The following is a 22,984-nucleotide window of genomic DNA, read 5'->3' as shown; positions in this document are numbered from 1 at the left end:
AAAATGCCCTGTCGCATTTATCACAAAAACAAGGGACTCTTTTGCTCAAAATTAAAATGTGTATTTAAAAAACCCTGGCAGCTCTCAGATTCTGTGGTTCACCTCTAGTAATGCTGTGCAGTTACATGATTGCGTTCACTCTTCTGGCATTCTTTGTGATGTGAAAGAAAAGAAAAATCATTGGCAAAAGATGCTGATTAAAGCATACTGCCTAAAGAATTTTCCACAGCCCTGAATGCTTAGATTCATTGCCACAGTATGCATAGGGAAAGCACTCTCCTTAGAAAACAAATCAGTTTTCCTAAGTTAGAAGTAGAAGTGTGAACTCAGATGAAGCCAAGTTTTTAAAGTAAAATCCTCTTGTGTGATATCGATATTTGTAATCAGTACTATATATTTTTAAATTAAAATTTTTACTGACAGCCCAGCTCTATGAAAGTTTAATATTTTGCCAGATTTGCTTCATATTTTTAAGAGTAATAAAATATTACCAACACATTTTAAGACCCCATGCCCTTCTCTTAATGGCAAGCACCATTGTGAACTTGTTTATTTTCCTAGGCATGTATTTATACTAATGCTACATATATACCACATATATATATATTGATAAAGAATTTATACAACATTGTTTTGCATGTTTTAATCTTTTTGTAAATGGTATCATATGGTATATGTTACTCTGCAATACAATATTTTAAAGACACCCATATTGATACAAATAGCTCTGGCTTATTCAGTTTAACTACTATAGCATTACGAATATACTACAAAGATTTATCAAAACTTTTGAAGGACAATTATATTGTTTGCAACTTTTGCTTTTAGAAACAGTACTGCAATAAGCATTATTATACATCTCTTCTTATATGCATAAAGGAGCTTGTCTCTAGAGAATATACCCAGAAATGGAATTAACTAGGTTGTCAAGAGAGAATATCTCCAACTTCACTAAATATTGCCTAATTGTTCTCCAGGATGATTCTAACAACTAACAGTGTATGAAAACTAAAAAATTCCCACAAGCATCATATGAAAGTTCCTGATTATCTACAATCTTACCAACATTTAGTATTGTCAGATTTTTATATTTTTGCTAATCTGATAGGTATGTAATAGTATATCTCATTGAGCATATATATGTGTTTATTAACCATACAAGCTTCCTTTTCTGTAAGTTTCCTTGTCCATTTTTCTATTAAGCTATCACTTTCTTATTAGTGTTATAAGTTATGGATATTAAGTCTTTTTCCATGATCTATATTGTAAATGCCTTCTTCTAGATTATGGACTCTTTTATAATCTTGATTATATGGTGTCTTTGTTTCAATATTCATGCTCAATTTTAAAGTAATTTTATTCATCAATCTTTTCTTTTGGTTTGTGTGCTTTGTATCTTGTTTAATAAATTCTTCCCTACTCTAAGGTCATAAAGATATTCTCCTATATTCTTGTCTCAAAGTTTAAACGTTTTAATTTTCACTTTAATTTTGTATATGTGAGGAAGACATCCAATTTTACTTTTTTATACAAATAAATTATTAATTTATCACCACTTATTAAATTATGCACCCTTTCCTAATTTAGTAAGCCATCTTCATACGAGATTTCCATACATATATTCATTTCTAGGCCTCTCTAATCTATTCCATCTCTTTATATCTGGTAGGAAAAATGACTCCTCCCTCTCTATCTTTTCTTTTTCTTCAATGTTGTCTCCATTATTCTTGAGTCTTTTCTCTTCTGTATAAATCTTGAAATAGCATTGTCCAATTCTACAAAAATGCACATTGGCCTTTTGATTGAATTGCATTGAATTCACAGAGAATTACCATCTTCAAATTATTGAATATCCCCTTCCACTATATACCTTCATTTAATTAGATCTTTTATTTCCTGTAATAATATTTTTAAAATTCTCCAAAAGGTCTTCAAAATGTTGTTAGATTTATTCTTAGGTACCTTATTGTCCTCATTGTTATTGTGAATGAGCTTTTCTTCTATGATATATTTCAGTTGATTATTGATGACATATAAGGATGGTAATGATATTTGATGCTGATCATGTATTCACAAACTTGCTAAATTCTCTCTTAGTTCTAATAATTTACACATAGAATCCCTGTTTAGAGAGAGGCATTGTCAGCCGATAAGGACTGCTTTGTCTCTTTCTTTCCAAGTGCGTCCATCTTATTCCTTTCTTCTGGTCCTATTGCATTATATACAACTAAAAGTATACTTTAAAATAGCAATATAAGAGATCTTTCCATTATTCCTGACATTAATGGGAATGCTGATTCCAGAACCAGGTCTTATAATGACTTTCAAAGGCTCAGTAAGATTGGGATGTTGTAGGATAATCATTGAGTCATGGACAATCAGTTTAGATCTTGTTCATGAGATTGAGTATTTACCTTTCAGATTCTCAAGTTCCCCAGCTTACTAATGGCCAAAGTCCCAGGTGGTCAGCAACTTGTCTTTGTCCGTCCTTTCATGGGAGGATGGAGCTCAGTAGCCCTACGCAGCCCTTGACTTCAAGCACTTAGCCTAGCTATGGCTCTCACCCTACATAGAACCTTTTTAGCGCTTTCCTGCACGTCCATGTGTAGCTCTGCCTACTTTCTGGAGTAGCGCCAGCCCAAACTTCAGCCATGCACATTGCATTAACTTTACAATCTATTCCTGTTCAATATCATGGGATATTTTTCTCTAGCATGTATACCTAGAAATGGAATTAACCAGAATCTTCAACTTTAGTATATATTGCCATGGAGATGATTATCTTGTTTTTGAACCTACATCATTTTTATTTTTGCTTAAAACATTTTATCTCTTACTGCTCTTTATTTGCAGCAGGGACTGAAGCAATGTGAAAACTTTCAGAACGTTTTGGCCAGAAATATTATTGGTTCCATTTTTAAAATAATTTTCTTTGTATGTAAGAAAAAGTGAGAATCAGAAAAATTATACTTACTATATGTCTGTAGAATAATCCTTAAATTATGAATTCCTGTGACTACAGATCCCAATTCAAGAAAAACTACCCATCCAGTTGCCATATGGCTTGTTTATCATCTGTTGAAGATGATCTGTACATATTAAAGGATTTTTAAAATGGTGCCAATAGAAGTTTATGATTTAAAAAAAACTTAGACATTCTTAAGGAACTTTCAAGTGTGAGGCAACGTAGTGAAAGGATTAAGAGAAGAGTGTCTAGTAATACCACTGAGTTGGATTCCAGGCTCCACCAATTACTAGCTCTTTAAGCTATGGTTTCCTTATTGGTAAAAAGGGACCGCATTAGTATCTACCCTAAAGGGTTACTTTGAAGATTAAACAAAATATAGTACACATAAAACATTTAGCACAATATCTGGCACATAATGAACACTCAGTAAAATTTAGCCATTATTTAAGTTCACAAAGGTTAATATATTTCCCTTTTACATGACATATAATTGGACAATAACCTGAAGTCTTTTATTTTCATTACTTTCAATTTGTCCATTTCATAAAATTAAGCAGATATGCTTTCAGTAATTAGCACATAGTATAGGGATTTCCCAGAGTTTTTAGAAAAGAAGTAGAAACTATACTTTTAAATAAATTAAAACAGAAAAAGCAAAACTCTATAAAATAATCAAAGTCCAATGAGTTTTGTCTCATTATTGAGAACCCTTTAATATTCTAATACTAGCAAATTATTTCCATTACATTAGCTGAAGAGAAAAATGAATTATGGATTAGAAGTGAAGGAAAAGGAAATAAAGTAAAAATGAAAAATAAAAATCCAAGTTTAGAGACCAAATGAAGATTCAGTTACTAACATTATAAGATTTCAACCTTCTACTTAGTATACAAGCAAACTCCGCTCTGTGAAACAGCACTTAAAACTCAAAAAATTCATGGTTTAGCTAATAAGGTATATTTACAAATTAGTTTTATTAGTGAACATGCAATGTAAAAAACAGCATCTAATTCATGGTGTTATGGTGATGGACATCTGTTTATTTCAGGAATTGGTCTTTCTCCACCAGGTGCTCACTAATCACACAGCCCTCTCTCTCTTACCATAAGGTTAAACAAGGGCCCAGAGAACCCATCCTTCTGAACATTGTGATTGGTTTAGAGATTTTTTGCAATGCAAAATGTTTTTTAGTCAAATTTATCACCCATTTCCTTTCTTGCTTCTGGATTTTGACTCTTGTTGGAGAATTTTCCATTTCTAGTTTATAAAAGTATACACTCAGGTTTTCTTCTAGTATTTACTTGTATTTATTTCTATGGATTACCCTGATGTGTATTACGAAGAACAGATCAATTTAATCTTTTCTCCATATGGCTCTCCGGTAATCCCAACCCCACTTATTAAAAAATTCTTCCTGTCTTCACTAATTTGATGTGTCGCCTTTATCATATGTTATACTTCCATATGCACTTAATTATTTGAAGATAATGTGTCATTTCTCTTTGAATGTTTTAAATATTTTTCCTTTCGTTTTATAGAAGTTTTACAGTGATGTGTCTGCTTATGGTTTTATTTTTATTTGTCATTATTGGGGTTTGTAGCAAACCCCAATTCGTTTGTTGATGAATTGTGTTTAATGTCAGTTTTCGAGGAGTTTCAGCCATCATCATTTCAAATATTGCTTCTGGCCTATTCTCTCCATTCTCATTTTGAGATTCTAACTATACGTATGTTAGGCCTTTTAAACCATGTTCCACACATCTCTTATTCTCTTTTTATATTTTCCAAACACCTCTCTGTGTGTTAGTCAGTATATTTTCTTTTGTTTTATCTTCTAATTTACTAATCCTCTCTTCATCTATGTCTAATCTGATGTTAAACATATTTATTGAGTTCCTTATTTCAATTATTGTATTTTTAACAACTTTATTGAGATATAATTCATGTACTATACAATTTACCTATTTAAAATGTACAATTCAATGGTTTTTACTATATTCACAGAGTTGTACAACCATCACCACAATCAAACTTAGAATATTTTCATGACTCCTAAAAGAAACCCTGCACCCATTAGCAGTCACTCCCCATCTTCTCCCAACACTCCTAGCCCTAGGCTGACGATGTGCTTTCTGTCCCTATATATTTGCTTATTCTGAACATTTCATATAAACAGAACCATACAATATATGGTTTTTAGTGAATCTGTTCACTTAGCATAATGTTTTCAAATTCATCTGTGTTGTAGCATGTGTCAGTACTTAGTGCCTTTTAATTGCTGAATAATATTCCATTGTGTGGATATACATTTGGTTTATCTATTTATCAGTCAATTGACATTTGGATTATTTCCACTTTTTGGTTATTATGAATAACACTGCTATGAACATTCATGGATAAGTTTTCATATGAACATAACTTTTCATTTCTCGTGGGTATTTACCCAGGATTGAGGTTGCAGGGTAATTATGGTAACTCTATATATGCTTAACTTTTTGAGGAACTCCTGGACTGTTTTCCATAGAGACTTCCCTATTTTATATTCCCGTCAGCAATATATGAGAATTCCAATTTCTTCCCATCCTCACCAACACTTGTTATTATCTGTATTTTTTATAATAGCCATCCTAGATGGTGTGAAGTGGCAGTTGTTTTTTATAATTTAGAATTTCCTTTTCATTTTTTTATAGTTTAAAAATAGTTTTTTATAGTTTTTTCATAGTTTATAGTTTTTTTTTTACAGTTTATCTTCCTCCTGAAGTTCTCCATATGGTATCTAATTTGTCGAACAGTTATTTTAAAGTCCACAAGGGATAATGCCAACATATGGATTTCCTGCATGTTTGTTTCTATTGTATTTTTCCTTTTAGCTTTGGTCATGTGGTTTTTTTCCTCAGTACACTTAGCCATTTTGGATTCAACACTGGATATTGTTATGAATAATCACAAAGGTTCTGAATGATTTTATTCTCTATAGAGGACTAAATATTACTTTTGGCAAACAGAGTAGGGACAGATCACCATACGCAAATATGTGGTTGATTTTACTCAAAACTTAGCTACAGACTTTGTGAGGGCTTATCTTTTGTAGTTTACCCTAACTCCTGGGGTAGCAGTCTAAAAGTTCCAATTTTTAGGGTGGTATATTTACCAGAGCCCCTCCTCATTGACAGGTCTTTAACGCTAATTTTTGTCCCCATGAAATTGCCAATACCTCTTTTTAGCTTCTCACCCTTGCAGTTGACATCTTCCCCTCAGCCTCAAGGGGGCTGGGCACAATATATCAGGTATTCCTGTCTGTTTCTGTTCCCTCCAGGGTCATAGTTTCTCAAGTTTTCACTGCCTTGGTAGTTCTCTGATGCCTCTCACACGTATACACACACAAAACTGTTTCTTTGTCTCCTTCTTATTCTTATTTAGGTTTTTACTTATTTTCAGCAGGACACGTGGTATACAACAAGCTAATCCATCGTTACAGGAAACCTTCACAGGCACTTGGATTTGTTTCCGCATTTTCTATTCTGTTCCATTAGTCTATCTAGTCATGCAACAATATCACTCTATTTGAATTATAGAGAACTTTATGATATATTTTTATATCTGGTAGGGTTAGTGCATGTGCGCACACTTGCATACACACACAAACACAGACACACACACAAACACACACACAGACACACAAACACAGAGCTGGTACTTTTTTAGCGTTTCTTGGCTATTCTTGCTTGTTTATTCTTCCAAATAAATTTTATAATCAAGTTATTTAACTCCAGAAAAAAATTTGTATTGGGATCAAGTTAAATTTGTAAATTTACTTAGGAACAAATGACATCTTTTCAGTATTGAGTCTATTCAAAAACATCTATTTAAATCTCTTCAGTGTCCTTCAGGCGATATTATAACTTTCCTCATATGGATATGAGACATTTTTTTTTTGTTAAGGTTTTACATAGATTTGTTTTTCTATTATAAATGTGGTCTTCTTTTCCGTTCAGTCTCTAACTGTTTATTTTTCATATATGTGAAGTGTGTTCATTTGATTTTTGCATATTAATGTTTTATCCTACAACTTTACTGAATTCTTTCACTGTTTATAATGGTTTTCCATCAATTATTTTGAGTTTCCTGGAATTATAATAATATAGTGTACAAATAGAAATAGTTTTACTTTGTTATTTCAAAATCTTATCTTTCTAATTGCTTTCTTGTTTACTTGTACAGACTAATTTCTACAATATCAGACTTTTGGTGGAGGTACTAAGCATATTGTCTTGTTCCTAGCTTTTGCAGCAAAGGGTCTAGAGCATCTCAACTGTGGAAGATACTGGCATTTGGGTTAGATATCATTTTGCCATTTTAAGAAAGTTTCCATTATAAAGAAGTATCCATTAATGACTGGTGAGTGTTTTTCACATGATTGGATGCTGTATTTTGTCAAGTGCCTTTTTGCCATTTAAGAAAATGTTCATATTTTTTTTTCTCCATAGCTCTATTACTATGATAAATTATATTTATGGATTTATTAATATTTAATCATCTTTGTACTTCTGAAATAAATTCCTCATGTTATGATGTATTATTTTCTCATGTGCTATTCTTTTTGCTAATATTTTATTTAAGAATTTTGCATACCTATTTATAAATCGGAATAGGCTGTAGCTTTCTGTTTTGCGCACTATTTCTCAGGTTTTGATATCAACTGTATATGTTTAAATAACATTTGGATGATCTAATACTTAAAAGCCTGGTAAAATTTCACTATAGAACTATCTGTGGGGGAGATTATTTATATCCTTATTTCATCTTCTAAATTCATTCTGTTTAGACTCTCTGTTTACCGAAGTCAATTTCGGTAAATTATATCTTCCTAGAAAAGTATGTATTTCTTTTAGGGTTTCAAATAAATTAGTATGGAGTCGTGCAGAAAAGTTTCTTTTGATTTAACTTCCTTTCTTTTGACAGCTATCATGATTCCTCCTTTGCTATTTCTTATTTTGTGTATTATTTTCTTATTTTATATACCATTTTCTTATTTTGTACTTTCTCATATTTGACCGATTTAATTTAACTGATTTTTTAGAACCAGATTTATTTATTCATAAGTTCTGTGGGTTTCTTTTTGTTTGTTTTCTAACTCATTAATTTCTATTTTTAACTTTAGTTTCTTCTTTCTTCTAGTTTACTTTTAATTTCTTCTAATTTTGCTACTTTTTACTCCCAGTTAGCACCTAAATGTAATTAGCAATCATTCTATTTCCCTATACTCTTCCTCCACTTATGTAGTTGTAACTTATTTACATTGTCAAGGCATCTATTAAATATATACTATTCTATCACCTTTATATCCACCATCAGCTCTGCGGTTAAATATATTTAATGCCCTTATGGTGAACCTTCCCCAGTATTTCTTGGTTGTTTGAATTCATTCTCTAGTTGAGAAACTAGAAACATTCCTTGAGGTCTTGCATATTCATAGCCTCATTTGTGATATATATACTTAAAGGTAAGTTTAGGTAGATATAAAATTTTGGCTTATATAATCTTCGAGTATCTTAAATACCTCACGGTCTTCTGTCTTAAAATACTGTTGTTGAAAAGTAAGCCCATTTTACATTTATCACCGTGTAAGTAACTGGGCATTTTTTACCTGGAAGCACAAAGGATATATTCTTTTTCTTTAAAGCTCAATAGATTTTTAAAATTTATCTTGGTACTAACTGCTCTGTGTTGATTTTTACATGGTACACCTTTTTAATTTGTAGATTCAAATTTTGTTTTATGTCTGGAAAGTTTTATTGAATTATAGTTTTATATTTGTTCTGTTTCATTTCTTTGGTTTTCTTCTTTAGGAATTACATTTACACACACGTTGAATCATTTTTTCCAGTCTGCTAAATCATCATCTCTAAAATTCTTTTTATCATTTTTTCAATTCCATTTGATTTTTTTTCATTTTTTCCTTTCCATTTTTAATTTCTCTTACTATAGTTTCATTAATGCCTATTAACCTTTTGTTCCTTCTAGTTTAGTCTTCTGAAATTTTCCTTTTATTTTTAATTATTCATTGAGCTCTGTCTTTCTTTTAATATCCTCCTCTTAGCTAGTCTTTTCATCTCTGAACTTTTCTGACTGATTATGCAAACTTTATATTTTTTATTGTTTTCTTAATTTCCTTTTGCTAGTTTTGAAATACGAGTTCACAATTTTCCTTGGTCTTTTTGCCATACTTTTCTAGTGTGTCTTCACTGTCCATTGGCATAGCATTCAGAGAATTAGTCTTTTTGCTTACAATATATTTTACATTGCAATTATTTTCTGTTGCTCATGTTTTATTGATATGTTTTCCTATATTTTAGGAAGTTACCATATAGAGGTGGTGGCAGACCAGAATAGCTTTCCTAGATTCATGTCTCTAGGGCCCCCTCTTCTCTTGTTTCTACAAAGTATTTATAAATAGGACCTTTTTGTACCTTCTACATTCTCTGATCCCTTTTTCCTCTTTAGATCTAGGACTTCTCTCCTTTTACTAGTCATATGAATTTGAATTCTACTTTCAATAGATTTTAATTAGTGTGGGGTTCTGTTCTTTTAGAAGACAATTTTGGTTGTGTATTTTTGGAAGCTCTGGAAACATGGACATACCAGCATAATCTAATTTCAGTTTAGTCTTTTTGCACTCATCTACAAAGTGGGTGCTCTGTTGCACTTCCCCAGTTTTGACAGTTATTCTCAGACCTGCCTGCTATGTTTCCCCTCCAAGGTAGACCGTTCCTTGAGTAGATGAGTACTTGTTGGTGATTCCTTGTTCTCTGGCTCAAAGAAAACTAGAAATTCCTCCTTTTCTCCCCTCTGTTACAGCCAATAGTTGGTGTTTTTGCTTGCCTGCTCATATTCTAGAATTTGTAGGAATGACTTCACTTTTTGTTGAAAATATTTTTCATGAGTTTTTACTTTCACTGTTCTAGATGCTCTGACTATTTTGTAAGGTGATTTGGGAAGATTTAAAAATCTACATTGATGTTGCCATCTTGCCCCAACTAGAACCTAAACCACTTTCTCTACTTGGCTTTTGGGATATCAGATTATCCTGCTTTTCTATTCTAATTCACTAGTTGTTTTTTCTGAGAATCATTGGCTAGCTCTTCTTTTTCTTTTTGACCTCTTGCTCAGTGCCCAGGGGTCAATCCTGGGATCTTTTCCCTATTTATACTTACTCCTCAAAGATCGCATCCAATTCCATGACATAAAATATTATCCATAATCTGATGACTCCAAAATTTCCCTCTATAGCCCTAAATTCTCTCTTAAACCTTAGACTCATGTCTAACTTTCTCCATACCCCACATCCAGTTCACTATCAAGAACTAACAACACTATCTGCAATATATATCTTGATTGTTCACCTCCACCTGCAACACTCCGGCTGAGCTACAATCATCCCCAGCTGAGATTACGTCAATCGCCAATTAACTGGGGTACTGTTACTGCACTAACCTCCCCCTCCTCCTATGTTGGTCTATTTTCCACAAAACAGCCAGTTGGTCTTTAAAAATATAAGTCAGATAATATCATATTTCTTGGCAAAAACCACCAGTGAGGGCCGGCCCCGTGGCTTGGTGGTTAAGTGAGCGCGCTCCACTGCTGGCGACCCGGGTTCGGATCCCGGGCTCGCACCGACGTGCTGCTTCTCCGGCCATGCTGAGGCCGCGTCCCACATACAGCAACTAGAAGGATGTGCAGCTATGACACACAACTATCTACTGGGGCTTTGGGGGGAAAAAATAAATAAATAAAATCTTTAAAAAAAAAAAAAAAAAAAAAAAAAACCACCAGTGACTTCCCATGACACTTGAAACAAAAGCTGAAGCCTTTCACCACAGCCTACAAGGCCTGACATAATCTGAACCCTAGTTACCTTTATGATCTTATTTCCCACTACTCTTCTCTCACACTAGTTCTAGGCCACACTGGCTTTATAATTCCTCAAACATTCCAAGTGGCTCCTACCTCAGGGCCCCCATTCTTGCTGATACGTGTACCTTCAATGTTTTCCCCTCAGATCTTTGCATGGCTCATTCACTTCATTCAGTTCCAGTAGCATCATATCAGAGACATGGTCTCAGAACAATCAGTCAAAACAGTACTGCCGAGTCCCCCACAACCTTGTCAATCTCTTCTTTGTTTTTCTCTATCTCCTTTTTTAGTTTCCTTCATATCATAACACTTACCATTACTTGAAAGCATATTTTTATTATCTCTTTCAATGAAATGTAAGCACTATAAATGCACTGGCTTTATCTCTTCTGTTCACTCCTGTATCTCCAGACCCCAGATGCATGCCTTGTCCACAAAAGGTACTAAGTAAATATTCATTGATTAAATCTATGAAATACTTCCCAATTATAATTTCTTATAATTTGTTACAGTACTTTTTACTGTCATAGCTCAAATTTATCACACTATCTTTGCTTTTACATTAAAAAAGGTTTTTCTTACCTTTATTCTATGCTTTTCTTCCAGTTCCTATGGTTTCATTTCAACCTTTGCTCATTAATCGAGCTAGAATTCATTTTTGTTTATGGTATGAGGAGAAATAAGTTCATATTTACCCCCACCCCCAATTCCCCAGTATGCATTTATTAATCTGTACTTGTTTAAAATATCACTTTTAACATATACTAAGTATATGCATATGTAGAACATCCTTCATAAATTCCTCATATTGTTTTTACTTTAAATTTTAATAAATTTTGATGTAAACATTCTAGGCATATCTATTGAACTACAGTCTCTTCTTATGAATGAAGTTCTCAATAGAATTTCATTCTGCTAGCCATAGAGCAGTCATAGTTTATTACAGGATCTGAAATTAAACTAAACCAATATCCTTGGTCATGTAATGTCACTGTCTCAAACAATATGCTTCTGAATTTCATCTATAATTTTTTTCTATTATGTCTAAAACTTACAAGAAATGTATGTATATTGTAAGGAAAGGTGAGAGAAAGAGAAAACAAGCCAGATTACAGAAGGAATTTCTAGTCATTTGACTTTATCCAAGATATTCCGTAATATTTTGATAGGGTCTTCACACTTACTTTCTCTTTGCCTTGTGATTGGCTAAAATCACTATGTTAGAATTCACACATAATGGGTTCAAGGCGTAAGTATCACACCCTCACATTAAAGCACACTCTGCGCCCATTCACATATGTACTCATTCATTCTAGGAAACATCTGTATTTCATAATACAATTGGAGACCAGGCCTTTGCCCTGAGGGTTTACTATCTATCAACGAAATCCGTGTATTTAGCTTTCTAACCAAAATAATGCTTTCTCATTCAAGAGATGCACTTATGCATCTGCTATTTATTTGGTACGCTTTCCCCCTTTCTATTACTCACTTCACAGTTTTGGTTTAGCAAATATATTGGGTGAAATGAGGAAAATTCTGTAGACCAGAACAGTAGGAAGTGCTAAATTGTCATCAAATAGTCAAGTGCTGAGTTTACAAGAGAAAGGTATAGTTTGGTACTCCAGCCACTTTGGGCTGGATCTTTCTAAGACTGCTATAATTTTGTTCCTAATAGACAAATTTCTTTGATCTATATGGAATCAAAATAATTTATGTCACTAGAATGCAAATAGAATTGACAACATTGAGAACAAACTGTACACTATGCCTGTGGTTTAAAAGTTATATAAAATGTAATATTTTAATATAAAATTACAACTATATAGCAAGCACTCATTTTTCAAAAAGATGAGCTACCAGAAAAAAAGACTAAGTACTAATATTCCATATTCTGTCCCAACTGCCTCTGAACTTGGTATATGTGTAAAATTATGGCGCTCTCAATGTCAAATTTATGTAAAGTGGGAAATCAGGTAAGGTAACCATTCCAAATTTTTTATTCTATAATTCACCAAAAAAAGGTCACAAAAAAATCAAGTTTTCACAGTCAAATGTTTTCTAGTTCATTGTCGCTTACCTTTAGGTTCACAACTTGATAAACAGAATTTTCAGACAAATGGAGGGAGAGACTTGAAAGGAACAGAAAGGAAGAAGGAGAAAAGAGATTCCTCAAAAAAAAAAGAGAGAGATTTCTCAACTAGATGAACCTATGAGGGGCAAATGACTCAGCAAAATCTTTACACTTAAAAATTATTTTTTTGCAAGTGTTTACCCTTGTTTGCCTGGTTGCATTTCTCTACTCGTGCTCTAAACTATTCCTTTTTCAGATTTAATCCTCTGTTTTCTTTTCTGTCCTTCATTCCTTCTTTCCTTCCCCCTTCTCCCTCCATCTCTACAATGGGTGAAAGCTACCTTCAGTGACTTACACTGGAATGCCCCATTCTGGTCATAAGCAAAGCTTCTGAAATTTCACCGATCCTGGTATCCCTCCTGGACAGAATGATTTTCCATACTAACTAACTCTCCTCAGCTGTGACCAAACAGATGGTTCCATACTTTTGAGCTCAACTAAAACATACTGTGAAAATCAACCCAATGAGCTTATCCATAATACCATGTGAGAATCCACTAAGCATATTCACTGCATATACTTCATTGCTTTGAAGTGGATCATCATCTTAGATCCTCTTAGTTGTGTCTTGTTTTTTTTTACTTAAAGTTAAGGTCTGTGTATAATGGCAAGACAAAACGAAAGTAACCAAACATAGGTTTGGATGGAAATAATTTTAAAATTAAAAATTAATTTTCATCACTATAACTTCTGGAAAACACAGCAAGGAGGGCTCTGAAACTGATGGTAAAGATGCTGAGAAACATAGCTCCTGTCTCAACTGGACATCCATTATAGACTAAGTATGTCTACATGTAGGCAGCCAGTAGTTTATAGTGTATTTTAACATCTTTAAAGAACAGTTAAATGATCAAATCCCTAAAGATACAGCTTTTTTCCCTTTCTTTGCCCAGGAATCTGTTTTGGAAGCCAATTCAATGATTACTACTAGGACATGGAATTTTGATATCCATTTGGTACTGATTTACACCAGTGTTTTTAAGGTTGCCAACAAGAAAGTCCAGAATTTCAAGCGGCCAAAATTCCACAAGACACAACTGTCTTTTATTTTATAGCTTATGAATTTGGGGCTTAATATGATTTTCCACTAACAAGTTCTGTACCCCCTCCAGAGTGCTAAAGCCGGTGTGTAGATCAGCAAAGTAACACAGAACATATGAGGCAAGTTAATATTAAACTTGAAGGAAAACTGTATAAATTATATTGTTTACTTAGGAAAAAAGCACTCTAGTTGAAAGAGTTGACATGTGATTTATTGCAAACACTTAACCAGCATGTTCACATTTTTACTCTCAACTCCCCTTGTAGCAGTGTTTTGGTTGTGGTGTGGCATTGGATACAATATTAATAAACTCATCAATTAAAAATCCACTAGATCTTGGTAAGGAGTAGCTCTAAATACTTCATGTCTTCCGTTTTTATTAAATGCCTAGAAAAAATGCAGAATCATGTTCAGAATAAGTAGTAAATCACAGGCAAATAACTTAGGGAAGAGTTTGATGGATGACTCTTTTTAAGCATAAGTAAATGAAGAACCTGTTTAATTAAAAACAAGAAAATGTTCTTGGTTCCTAGAAATAATTCTGTTGCAAAACAAAATTTCCACTTATAATTACAAAAAAAAAATCAGTATAGAATTTCTTCATATGCTCAAAGTAATCTTTTGAAGGAAGTCAAAGAGAGAATAAATACTGGAACACTGAAATGATTAACTGTTTTCTTTTTTTAGAAAAACTGTGAAATCTTCTTCCCCAGATGTGATGAAGAAAAGGAGAGCCATGCATCCATCCTTCAATTTTTAAGTGTTTGATGCCTAAATGACTTTCCATAGGATTCCAGGTTTGTCCAAAAATCTTCATGTTTCATACAATTTCTAACGTGGTTTTATACACTTGTGTTCAGTTTGAGTGAGCAAAGATATATAATTGATAAAATCAACACAGGAAGCCTTAGAATTATTTACCTACAATATTATCCAATTATTTATCCAGATATCAAGCATGGCATCCCGTGATGTTTTTCAGTAAAGAGAAATTAGTTATCTCACATAATTTTACAGATGAAGCCTATTGAAAAAAACATAAAGGAAATCTTCTATAGCAGAAGCCCATACTAACTACTAACAAAACCACACCAGATGCCCTCTACACTTGACATGAGAATCCTAAACTCTTATTCCAAAGCCTAGCCATGTTGCCTACTGTGGGTGACTTCTGGACCAACATCATCAGGATGTGCTCTGCTTTCCTAGAAGGGACAAGAGTCTTTGATGGATTCTCAGGCTCACCAGAGAGAAGGCCATAGCATTACAGGTGAGTACCACACAACACCACTATATTTCTGAAACAGTAGCTGCACAAAACAGAATTATTTTAACCATGTTGCCAAACTGCTCCATCTAATGACAGTCAAAACTAAACACGAACATGAACAAATGGAAGAAAGACTCCTGACATCTGTTCTTAGCTTTTATAATAGAAATATTTATATAAAAAAATCTTCATTTAAAAATATATTGCTAAATTACTCTATGAAATTTATTATTAGCTAATAACATAATTTTATCTACTCAAACTTTTAAAACTGACATTAAGTGGATAAATTATTTCTTACCAAAAGTTACTGCATCTAGAATAAAAGAAAATGAAGAAACATCTACAAATTAATCTTCAAAGTTTAATGTCTGTACCCATACCATGTTACAAGACAGAGCATTGAAAAAAAGAATCATCCTTCTATTTGTAAAGAAGGCCAAGGAAACACGTCTTAGGTGGCAGCCAACCACACACTTATTGCTTTTACTGATCCTGGCCCTCTATCAAGAACATGCATTTCTGGGTCATTTAATTAGGAATAATTTTCTTATTTGGCATGGAGTTATGACAAGTTTCATTCTTAATTTCTCATTAGATTTCCAAAAGACACCACATTAAAATTCACATTATGGCTAAACTCCACAGTGTGGCATTTGGGGAAAGTGGAGAAATGCATATCTAAATACATCAGATCTACAGAAAATCGCTTTACTTTAAAACTTAAGTTTATCCTTCCAAATTTCCTCTCTGTGTTACCTTCTGTCATATACTCCTTCTTGACTCAATCTTCACTAATTTGTTTTAGATATAGCAGTGCAATCAGTAGTGATTGACCAGAGTGCACCACACTTTATTTCCATTTATTTTCATATAAACATGTTGGTCGTCAGTCAAGTTCATTGTGTCCTTTGGAAATCTAATCATACAGAAAACTGGGTATCTCGGAATATGTGTTACTTAATACAGACAAAGTTGAGTCCTGAGAGCAAAACATAAAGGTTAAAAGAGGGGGCAACTTCTCATTAAGGCTGGAAGAAATTTGAGAAACTTAAATGATGAAGTTCTAAAAATCCTGATGAAATTATATCACTCACTCGTAGATAAGATGAAGCCGATCTCGAGAAGCTTGCGTAAGAATGTTTTGTTCAATCATTCATGACCAATGGTGAGCAGGGGCTGACATCACAGTCATTCTATATTTGAACTTCATCTTCTGCTTTGAGTTCATGGCACGTACCACTTGGATGTGTTCCTAATAATTCTCCATCTGACAACAGTGGAGTCATGGCAGGGGTCTGTGTGGTCAGTAAGAAAAGAGATGGAGAAAAACTGGGAGTCATGGCTTCTGGCAGAGAATTGAGATGGTAGAGAAGGGGGCAGTGTGGGTATTTCTGAAGTACTTGTCCCGGGGTTATGGCTGGCTTTCTTGGTGGAACTGCTTTAATCCCAGGATGGGCTACTGCTGTAATCAAAGGTGGTGGGAAAACAAAAGTTTTCTTCTCTTTGGGAATGCCAGGCATATGTAAGTGCTCGTCCTTTAGTTTTGCAATATCATTAAATACTGAGGCAAGGGGTTGGAACTTGGGTTCCCAACTGAGGAGATAATCCCAGTGATAGTTGCCTCTCACATCATGATCAGAGGTTCTCTGGGTCGAAAGAGCTGCACATCTTGCTTCCTGAGCACCTGAAATAAAGATGGACTCTTTTCTGACATCAGCCAGGATGCCCTCTTTTACCTCTCTCTTCTTTAGTGTCTGGGATAACACATTATTTTGAACATAGGTTGTGCCAGAGCCTTCTCCTCGATCTCCTTCTTCAAATGTATGGCTGGTTTCTGCTGTTTCGGCAGTGACCACCACATCAGTTTCCCCAGACAAGCAGGAGAGCTGGTCCGAGTCCCTCGGGATTCCAGAGTCTGGCACCCTGGACTCGCGATCACTCAGAGCTGAGCCAGACTCCTTTCTGTAAGGGTGCTCATTTATCCTCTGGATTTCCTTATCTTCTGCAGTTTCTCCTTCCACTGAACAGTGGCCACTGGAGTTTGAGTGCCTGTACAGATTTACAATGTCCTTCTCCATAAGACTCATTAAACTCAACCATTCAGGCATGGAGGCCATGGGCATCACCTCATTACTGCACTCATTAGTTTTCTGGAAGGGCTTGAGCATGCTGGCATCCCCCGTCAGTCTCAAATTGATATCTAAGGATGACGAGGCTTTCTTTTCTTCATAATTATTTATTGTGTCTTTTTGTTTATGTCTTAAAATCAGTACAATTAGAATGAAGATGAGTAACAGAAACACTAAAAAGGAGACTGCGAGGCTGATTGAAAAACTGCTGGCTGATACTGATGAGTGTTTTCCTTCTGAGGAAGAAGACACATTCACAAAAACGGTACAAAATGTGACCTTGGAGTCTGGTTTGGGGCTACGAGCGATTATTTTCATTTCAATGGTGTCTTCTTTGCTGACTTGACTTTTTATTAGGGGAAGGGCTCTAGTCAAATAAATATTTCCATTAGTTATATTTACTGAAAAGAAAGGAGATGGAGTTTCAAGGGAGTAAAGAATAACTCCATCGATACCAGCGTCTGTATCTGATGCTTCCACTCTACCAATCAACTGTCTTAGGTTATTCTTTTCTGGGAGGTTGAAAAAATATTGATCTTGAGTGAAAATGGGTTCAAACTCATCTACCCCTTCAATATCCACCCAAACCATTAAGGAGGCTGTTGAGTCACCTTTGTCTTTTGCCTGAACTGTGAAGCAGTATTTATTGTCATTTTCATAGTCAAGGACTTGCTTAGCATAAATATCCCCTGTTAAAGGGTCAATGAGGAAGGCATCATGGTCATGAGGCATCCCATGGGTGACAGAACAGGGTGATAAAATAGAATAGGTCAATTCTCCATAAGGACCTGCATCAAAATCCAAAGCATTTACAGAACAGATGGTGGAGAAAACAGGCAGATTTTCAGGAACAACACAGTTCAAGCTGGGGAACATAAACTGGGGTGCATGGTCATTATCATCTAGGACATTGACAAACACAACTGCAAAAGAAAAATGTTTCTTTTCTTCATCTGAAGCTTGGACAGTTAAAGTGAATTTTATCGTTTCTTCATAATCCAGAGGTTTAATCAAATAAAGAACTCCAGTTTTTTCTTCCAAGTGAAAATGCCCCTTCTCATTTCCAGAGATTATACGGTAGATGATTTCTGCATGAGAACCCACGTCATGGTCATTTGCTGAGACCACAGTGATGTGACTCCCTAGAGGGGTACTTTCCTTGACATGGGCATGATATTTCAGACTGTTGAATTTAGGTGGATTATCATTGACATCAAGCACTTCTATTGATACAATGGCTGTGGAACTCAATGGAGGGCAGCCATGGTCAGATGCCAGAATGACAAGCTTATGACTGGCAGTTGCTTCTCTGTCCAGATTGTGAACCAACACCAGATAACCAACTTGCTTATAAGGATATTCTGAATGAATGAAACTAGTTTCCAAGTGGAAATTGTTCTGTGAATTACCACTGATGATGGAATATTCAACGTATGTGTTTTCACGGGTCCAGTCATGGTCAATGGTCGAAAATGTGACAAGCGTCCCTCCAATTAGAGCATCTTCACTCAAGCTAAGATTATAATATTCTACTGCAAACTCAGGGGCATAATTGTTCATATCTTGTATTTCTATCTCCACTAAGGTAAGAGCCCTCAGGTCAGGAATTCCACCATCACTGGCTTCAACAAGCAATTGAATTGTTGATTTTTTATCCAGAAGTAATAAAGGATTGATAGTAAATATTGTGCCTGAAAAACAAGACATAGCATTTCAATGTTGTGAAATTAAATTTTCATGATCCATTTAGTTAGCAAATATTTATCAAATATTTACTAATATGTTTAGTTGTTAGATTTAAGTTACAACCGAGAGTAACTCCAACCAGAAAATTATTATAGTTATTTATATTTATATTATTATATTTATACTTTTGTGACACTTAAGATCCAGAAATAATATTCACGACATTCACTCTACTAAACGTGCATGCTGCCTGAAGATGACTTTGCCACAAATTTCTCTTAATTTTATTTTTATAGAGTAAGTTGTTCCATTACTTATTTTTTAAAGGAAAATGTATTCTTATTTGAAAAATTTATACCCCATTCTACTACCCACAGACACATGTATAGAGACATTTTAGCATAAAGATATTTATTCTGGAAATACTGGTTGGCACTCACTCTAGTCAAATGAAGATAGTAAATATGATAATGCAGAGTTACAACTATTGCTTAATTATACAGATGTCTTTCCTAAAGCTCTTGGTTAATTCAGCAAGTGGATTTTGCGCTTACTGATGAAATATTTAATAAATTTTGTCATTTTAAATATAGAAATTTGTATTTTTATAAGTATGTATGTAACTATATTTTTCTAGGATAAATGTGTTTTAAGTATGGTCACTAAAAAAGAATACAAAATGTTGTCATTTAAATGCCACACTTCAGTTAGAGTCCCATCATGAACTAATTGACCTGTTAACATCTAATATTTTAAAAACATTCTAATCAATATCTCATTGTAAATTTGTTGATAACACATGTCAAGCAAAAGTGTTGCTAGGATTGAGAGCGCAGAGGGAACACCTCGCACGCCGTGATGTGCTGTGGCCAGGGCAGCAGTTGCCACTGTCTGAGGCAAAAAAAAAAGAGACTGAGAGAAGAAAAGGAGAACCAAATTCCTGACATGTTTATATCATACATATTTGAATGTAGCCATTCATCCATTGGTTGTGTGGCAACATCACCTACTTCTCTCCATGTTACAACATTTCGTGGGCCTCATATGGGTATTTTGTGACTAAATTCTCCTTTCAGATAATGCTGAGGTTAAATTTTTTAATTGAGATATAATTGATATATAACATTATATTAGTTTCAGGTGTACAACTTAATAATTTGATATATGTATATACTGCAAAATGATCACCATGATAAGTCTAGTTAACACACAATAAGTCTAGTTAACATCCATCATCCTGAGGTTAATTTTTACATCAGCTCTCACTCGTGAAATGATGCCCTGATGGGTGGAGATGGGGAAAACACACTGTAATGTGTCCCCAGTCCTGTTCTTTTCTAGACTGAGCCCTGCTAGGGAAAGTGCATTGCTAATTATTCATCTTTATTGAATTTAACTTTTAAAGTTTACTCATCGTAAAACTTTCTCTATACAGTGCTTAACTATTCTAATCTGAAATCACTTGACTGAATGCATTTCCCAACCACAAATGTCTTGCTCTCTGATAAAAACACAAAGAGCTTTGGAAGGCATCAAAGAAACCAGAACACCACAATGGTTTTTACTTAGTAGAGATGCTTGAATAATTTTCCGTTTTCAATTTTTTTTTTGTACTTATTGAATATATGATGTTATTACTGAACTTTTTGTACTTGGCTTAGAAAACAAAGTTTCCAAACTCTAGTAACATGAAGTCTTCAGTACTAAATTAATCCTTTTGACTTGATTTTGATTCTTTGAGGCCTAGGATGACTACCTGAAATGCACTTGGTTGGACTGATGAACTGGGTGTTTACTATATTGGGGTCTCTGAACTTCTGTGCATTTGCCAGAATTTAATAAATTCCTTTTGCTTTCCAGCCATTGAGATGTTGGGGAAGAGAAATAACACTGGGATTTGCTACCATGGCATTTGATGTGAAGAGAAATAAGAAGGTGCTGTCTATAATACCAGGGGGTAGGGGTGGAGGGCTATTTTAGGAGCGTTTAGGAAGGATTATTTCAGGTTTCCATCCTGTAACTCAAACCTATGAACACGAAAGCCACTATAAATCACTCACCATTCACAGGATCAATTGAAAATTCCTTAGAAGAGGAAAGGATTCTGTAAGAAATGTTCTGATTGCTTTCTAAGTCTGTGGCTGCCACAGTCAGCACAGAGTGCCCCAATGACACAGATTCAGGGATGGTGACCTGAGGGACAAAGAGAAATGGACATCGTGCTTAAAGGCTATAGATATTTTCACCATCAGGGCCAGAATGTGAGATCATTTTATTCATTTTGTTCATGGAAATACACAGAAAACTTGACTTTATTAGGCAGATTAATTTATAGAGTTGACATATTAAGAAGATTGTGTTAGTCCCAGAATTCAGAAAAAAAAAATTTTTTTTTAATTTCCTTCAGTTTTTATTTTTACTATGGAAAAAATTTCCTTCTAAATTATTTCTGTGTGGAAGAGGATAGCTAATACATTCACTAATATATTGTTACATTGTACATTGTATAATTATGTACATTGTGTAATTTAGCAAGCCTTAGCAGAAGATCATTGCTTGAGTTAGTCCTATGTTGACTCATAAACCTTGCATTTGCTACATTCAAGAGTCCTGGAGCCCATTTCCAATTACTGAGTTGAATGCTATCATTGTCCTTCTTCTATAAACAGATACTATGCTCTAAAAACTAAAATTTTCACTTTACAGTTTTGTTCATGATTTGTTTCTGCAAAATGTTAATCAGTATATTCCAAAAATACGCCTAGGAAAGAAAAAATTTTCCCAAATTAACTGGAGATAACCCAAACTATCTTATTGTCTTATCTGTGGCAATTTGTAAATATTAGGCAAGTTCCAATTGTTATGAACAACTGGATCCTAAAACTAGATCCCTAAAACTAGAAAAATGATGACATACTTTCCTATGATGACATATGATACATACTTAAGAAACTGAATTGAATGAGATATTCAATTCCATATGTACTTCTATCCTCCATGATATTAAATATAAAATCCTCAGCATCAACTTAGGCACAAAAACAGTGAATACTGTCTGCCTAAATTAGTCTTTCAACAATGGTAGGCTTACATTATTCTCTGTTCTTTCTAGTTTTGGATGTGGTTTCAGCATCTCTTTAAGCTCTTTACCTGGTAAAAATCTTGAGAAAATACTGGTGGGTTATCATTGACGTCCAACACATGGACAACGAGTGCTCCCTCTGTGTGGTGCACCAAATCAGAAATTTGGATGAGCAGCTCATATTCAGTGGCTTCTTCAAAATCCAATGTTTTCACTAGCACCACTGTTCCAGTGGTCTGATCAATAGCGAACTTGGTTCCAGGATTACTCTCTTTGGCAAAACTGAAGATGAAAGCTGGATTCAAATCCTCGTCATGAACTGATATCTGAGTCACAAGTACACCAGGCAAAGAATCTGAAATAGTCATGATCGATGTCAGTCTCCATTAAAATTCATCCTTTGAAATACTTTTCTTTAATAGTTCAATCCAAGCATTTTTATGTAAGTCCAACATGATTTGCTGTTTCTTGGCATGGTTTCTCATACAAAGCCCGTTATGAACTGAACAAAAACTCTGAAGAATTTACGAGCCCAATAAAAGTGAAAATTTACCATTGAGTAGGGAATCGAGGAGGTAGATATATTCAATTTTTTTATTACACTTTTCATCATATGCTTACAACAGAATTCCAGGACTAAGAAACATTCTATGCCATTTATTTGTACTATAAGGTTTCTGTATCAAAATCATATATTCATGGGGGATGTGAGTGGGAAGAAGGTTTACTACTCAAAATGTTAATACAAAACACAAA

At 34.2% G+C, this 22,984-nt stretch overlaps 1 protein-coding gene across 1 annotated transcript in view; it reads right to left on the bottom strand.

Annotated features, from left to right (window-relative positions):
• Window positions 1-15,524: 15,524 nt before the first annotated feature.
• The window catches only part of DCHS2 (dachsous cadherin-related 2), a 140,699-nt gene continuing 133,239 nt past the window's right edge, over window positions 15,525-22,984 (bottom strand). The window contains 3 exon segments of the mRNA XM_087437260.1: window positions 15,525-19,151; window positions 21,207-21,339; window positions 22,297-22,583. Coding sequence (XP_087293386.1) covers window positions 16,525-19,151; window positions 21,207-21,339; window positions 22,297-22,583 — 3,047 coding nt within the window. The 3' untranslated portion in view covers window positions 15,525-16,524.

Source organism: Ceratotherium simum, chromosome 12 (genome assembly GCF_057802395.1).
Source record: "Ceratotherium simum simum isolate JZ-2026a chromosome 12, ASM5780239v1, whole genome shotgun sequence".
Taxonomy (NCBI): Eukaryota; Metazoa; Chordata; class Mammalia; order Perissodactyla; family Rhinocerotidae; genus Ceratotherium; species Ceratotherium simum.
Note: the sequence above shows the minus strand (reverse complement) of the source record. Positions and strands in the feature narration are given on the sequence as shown.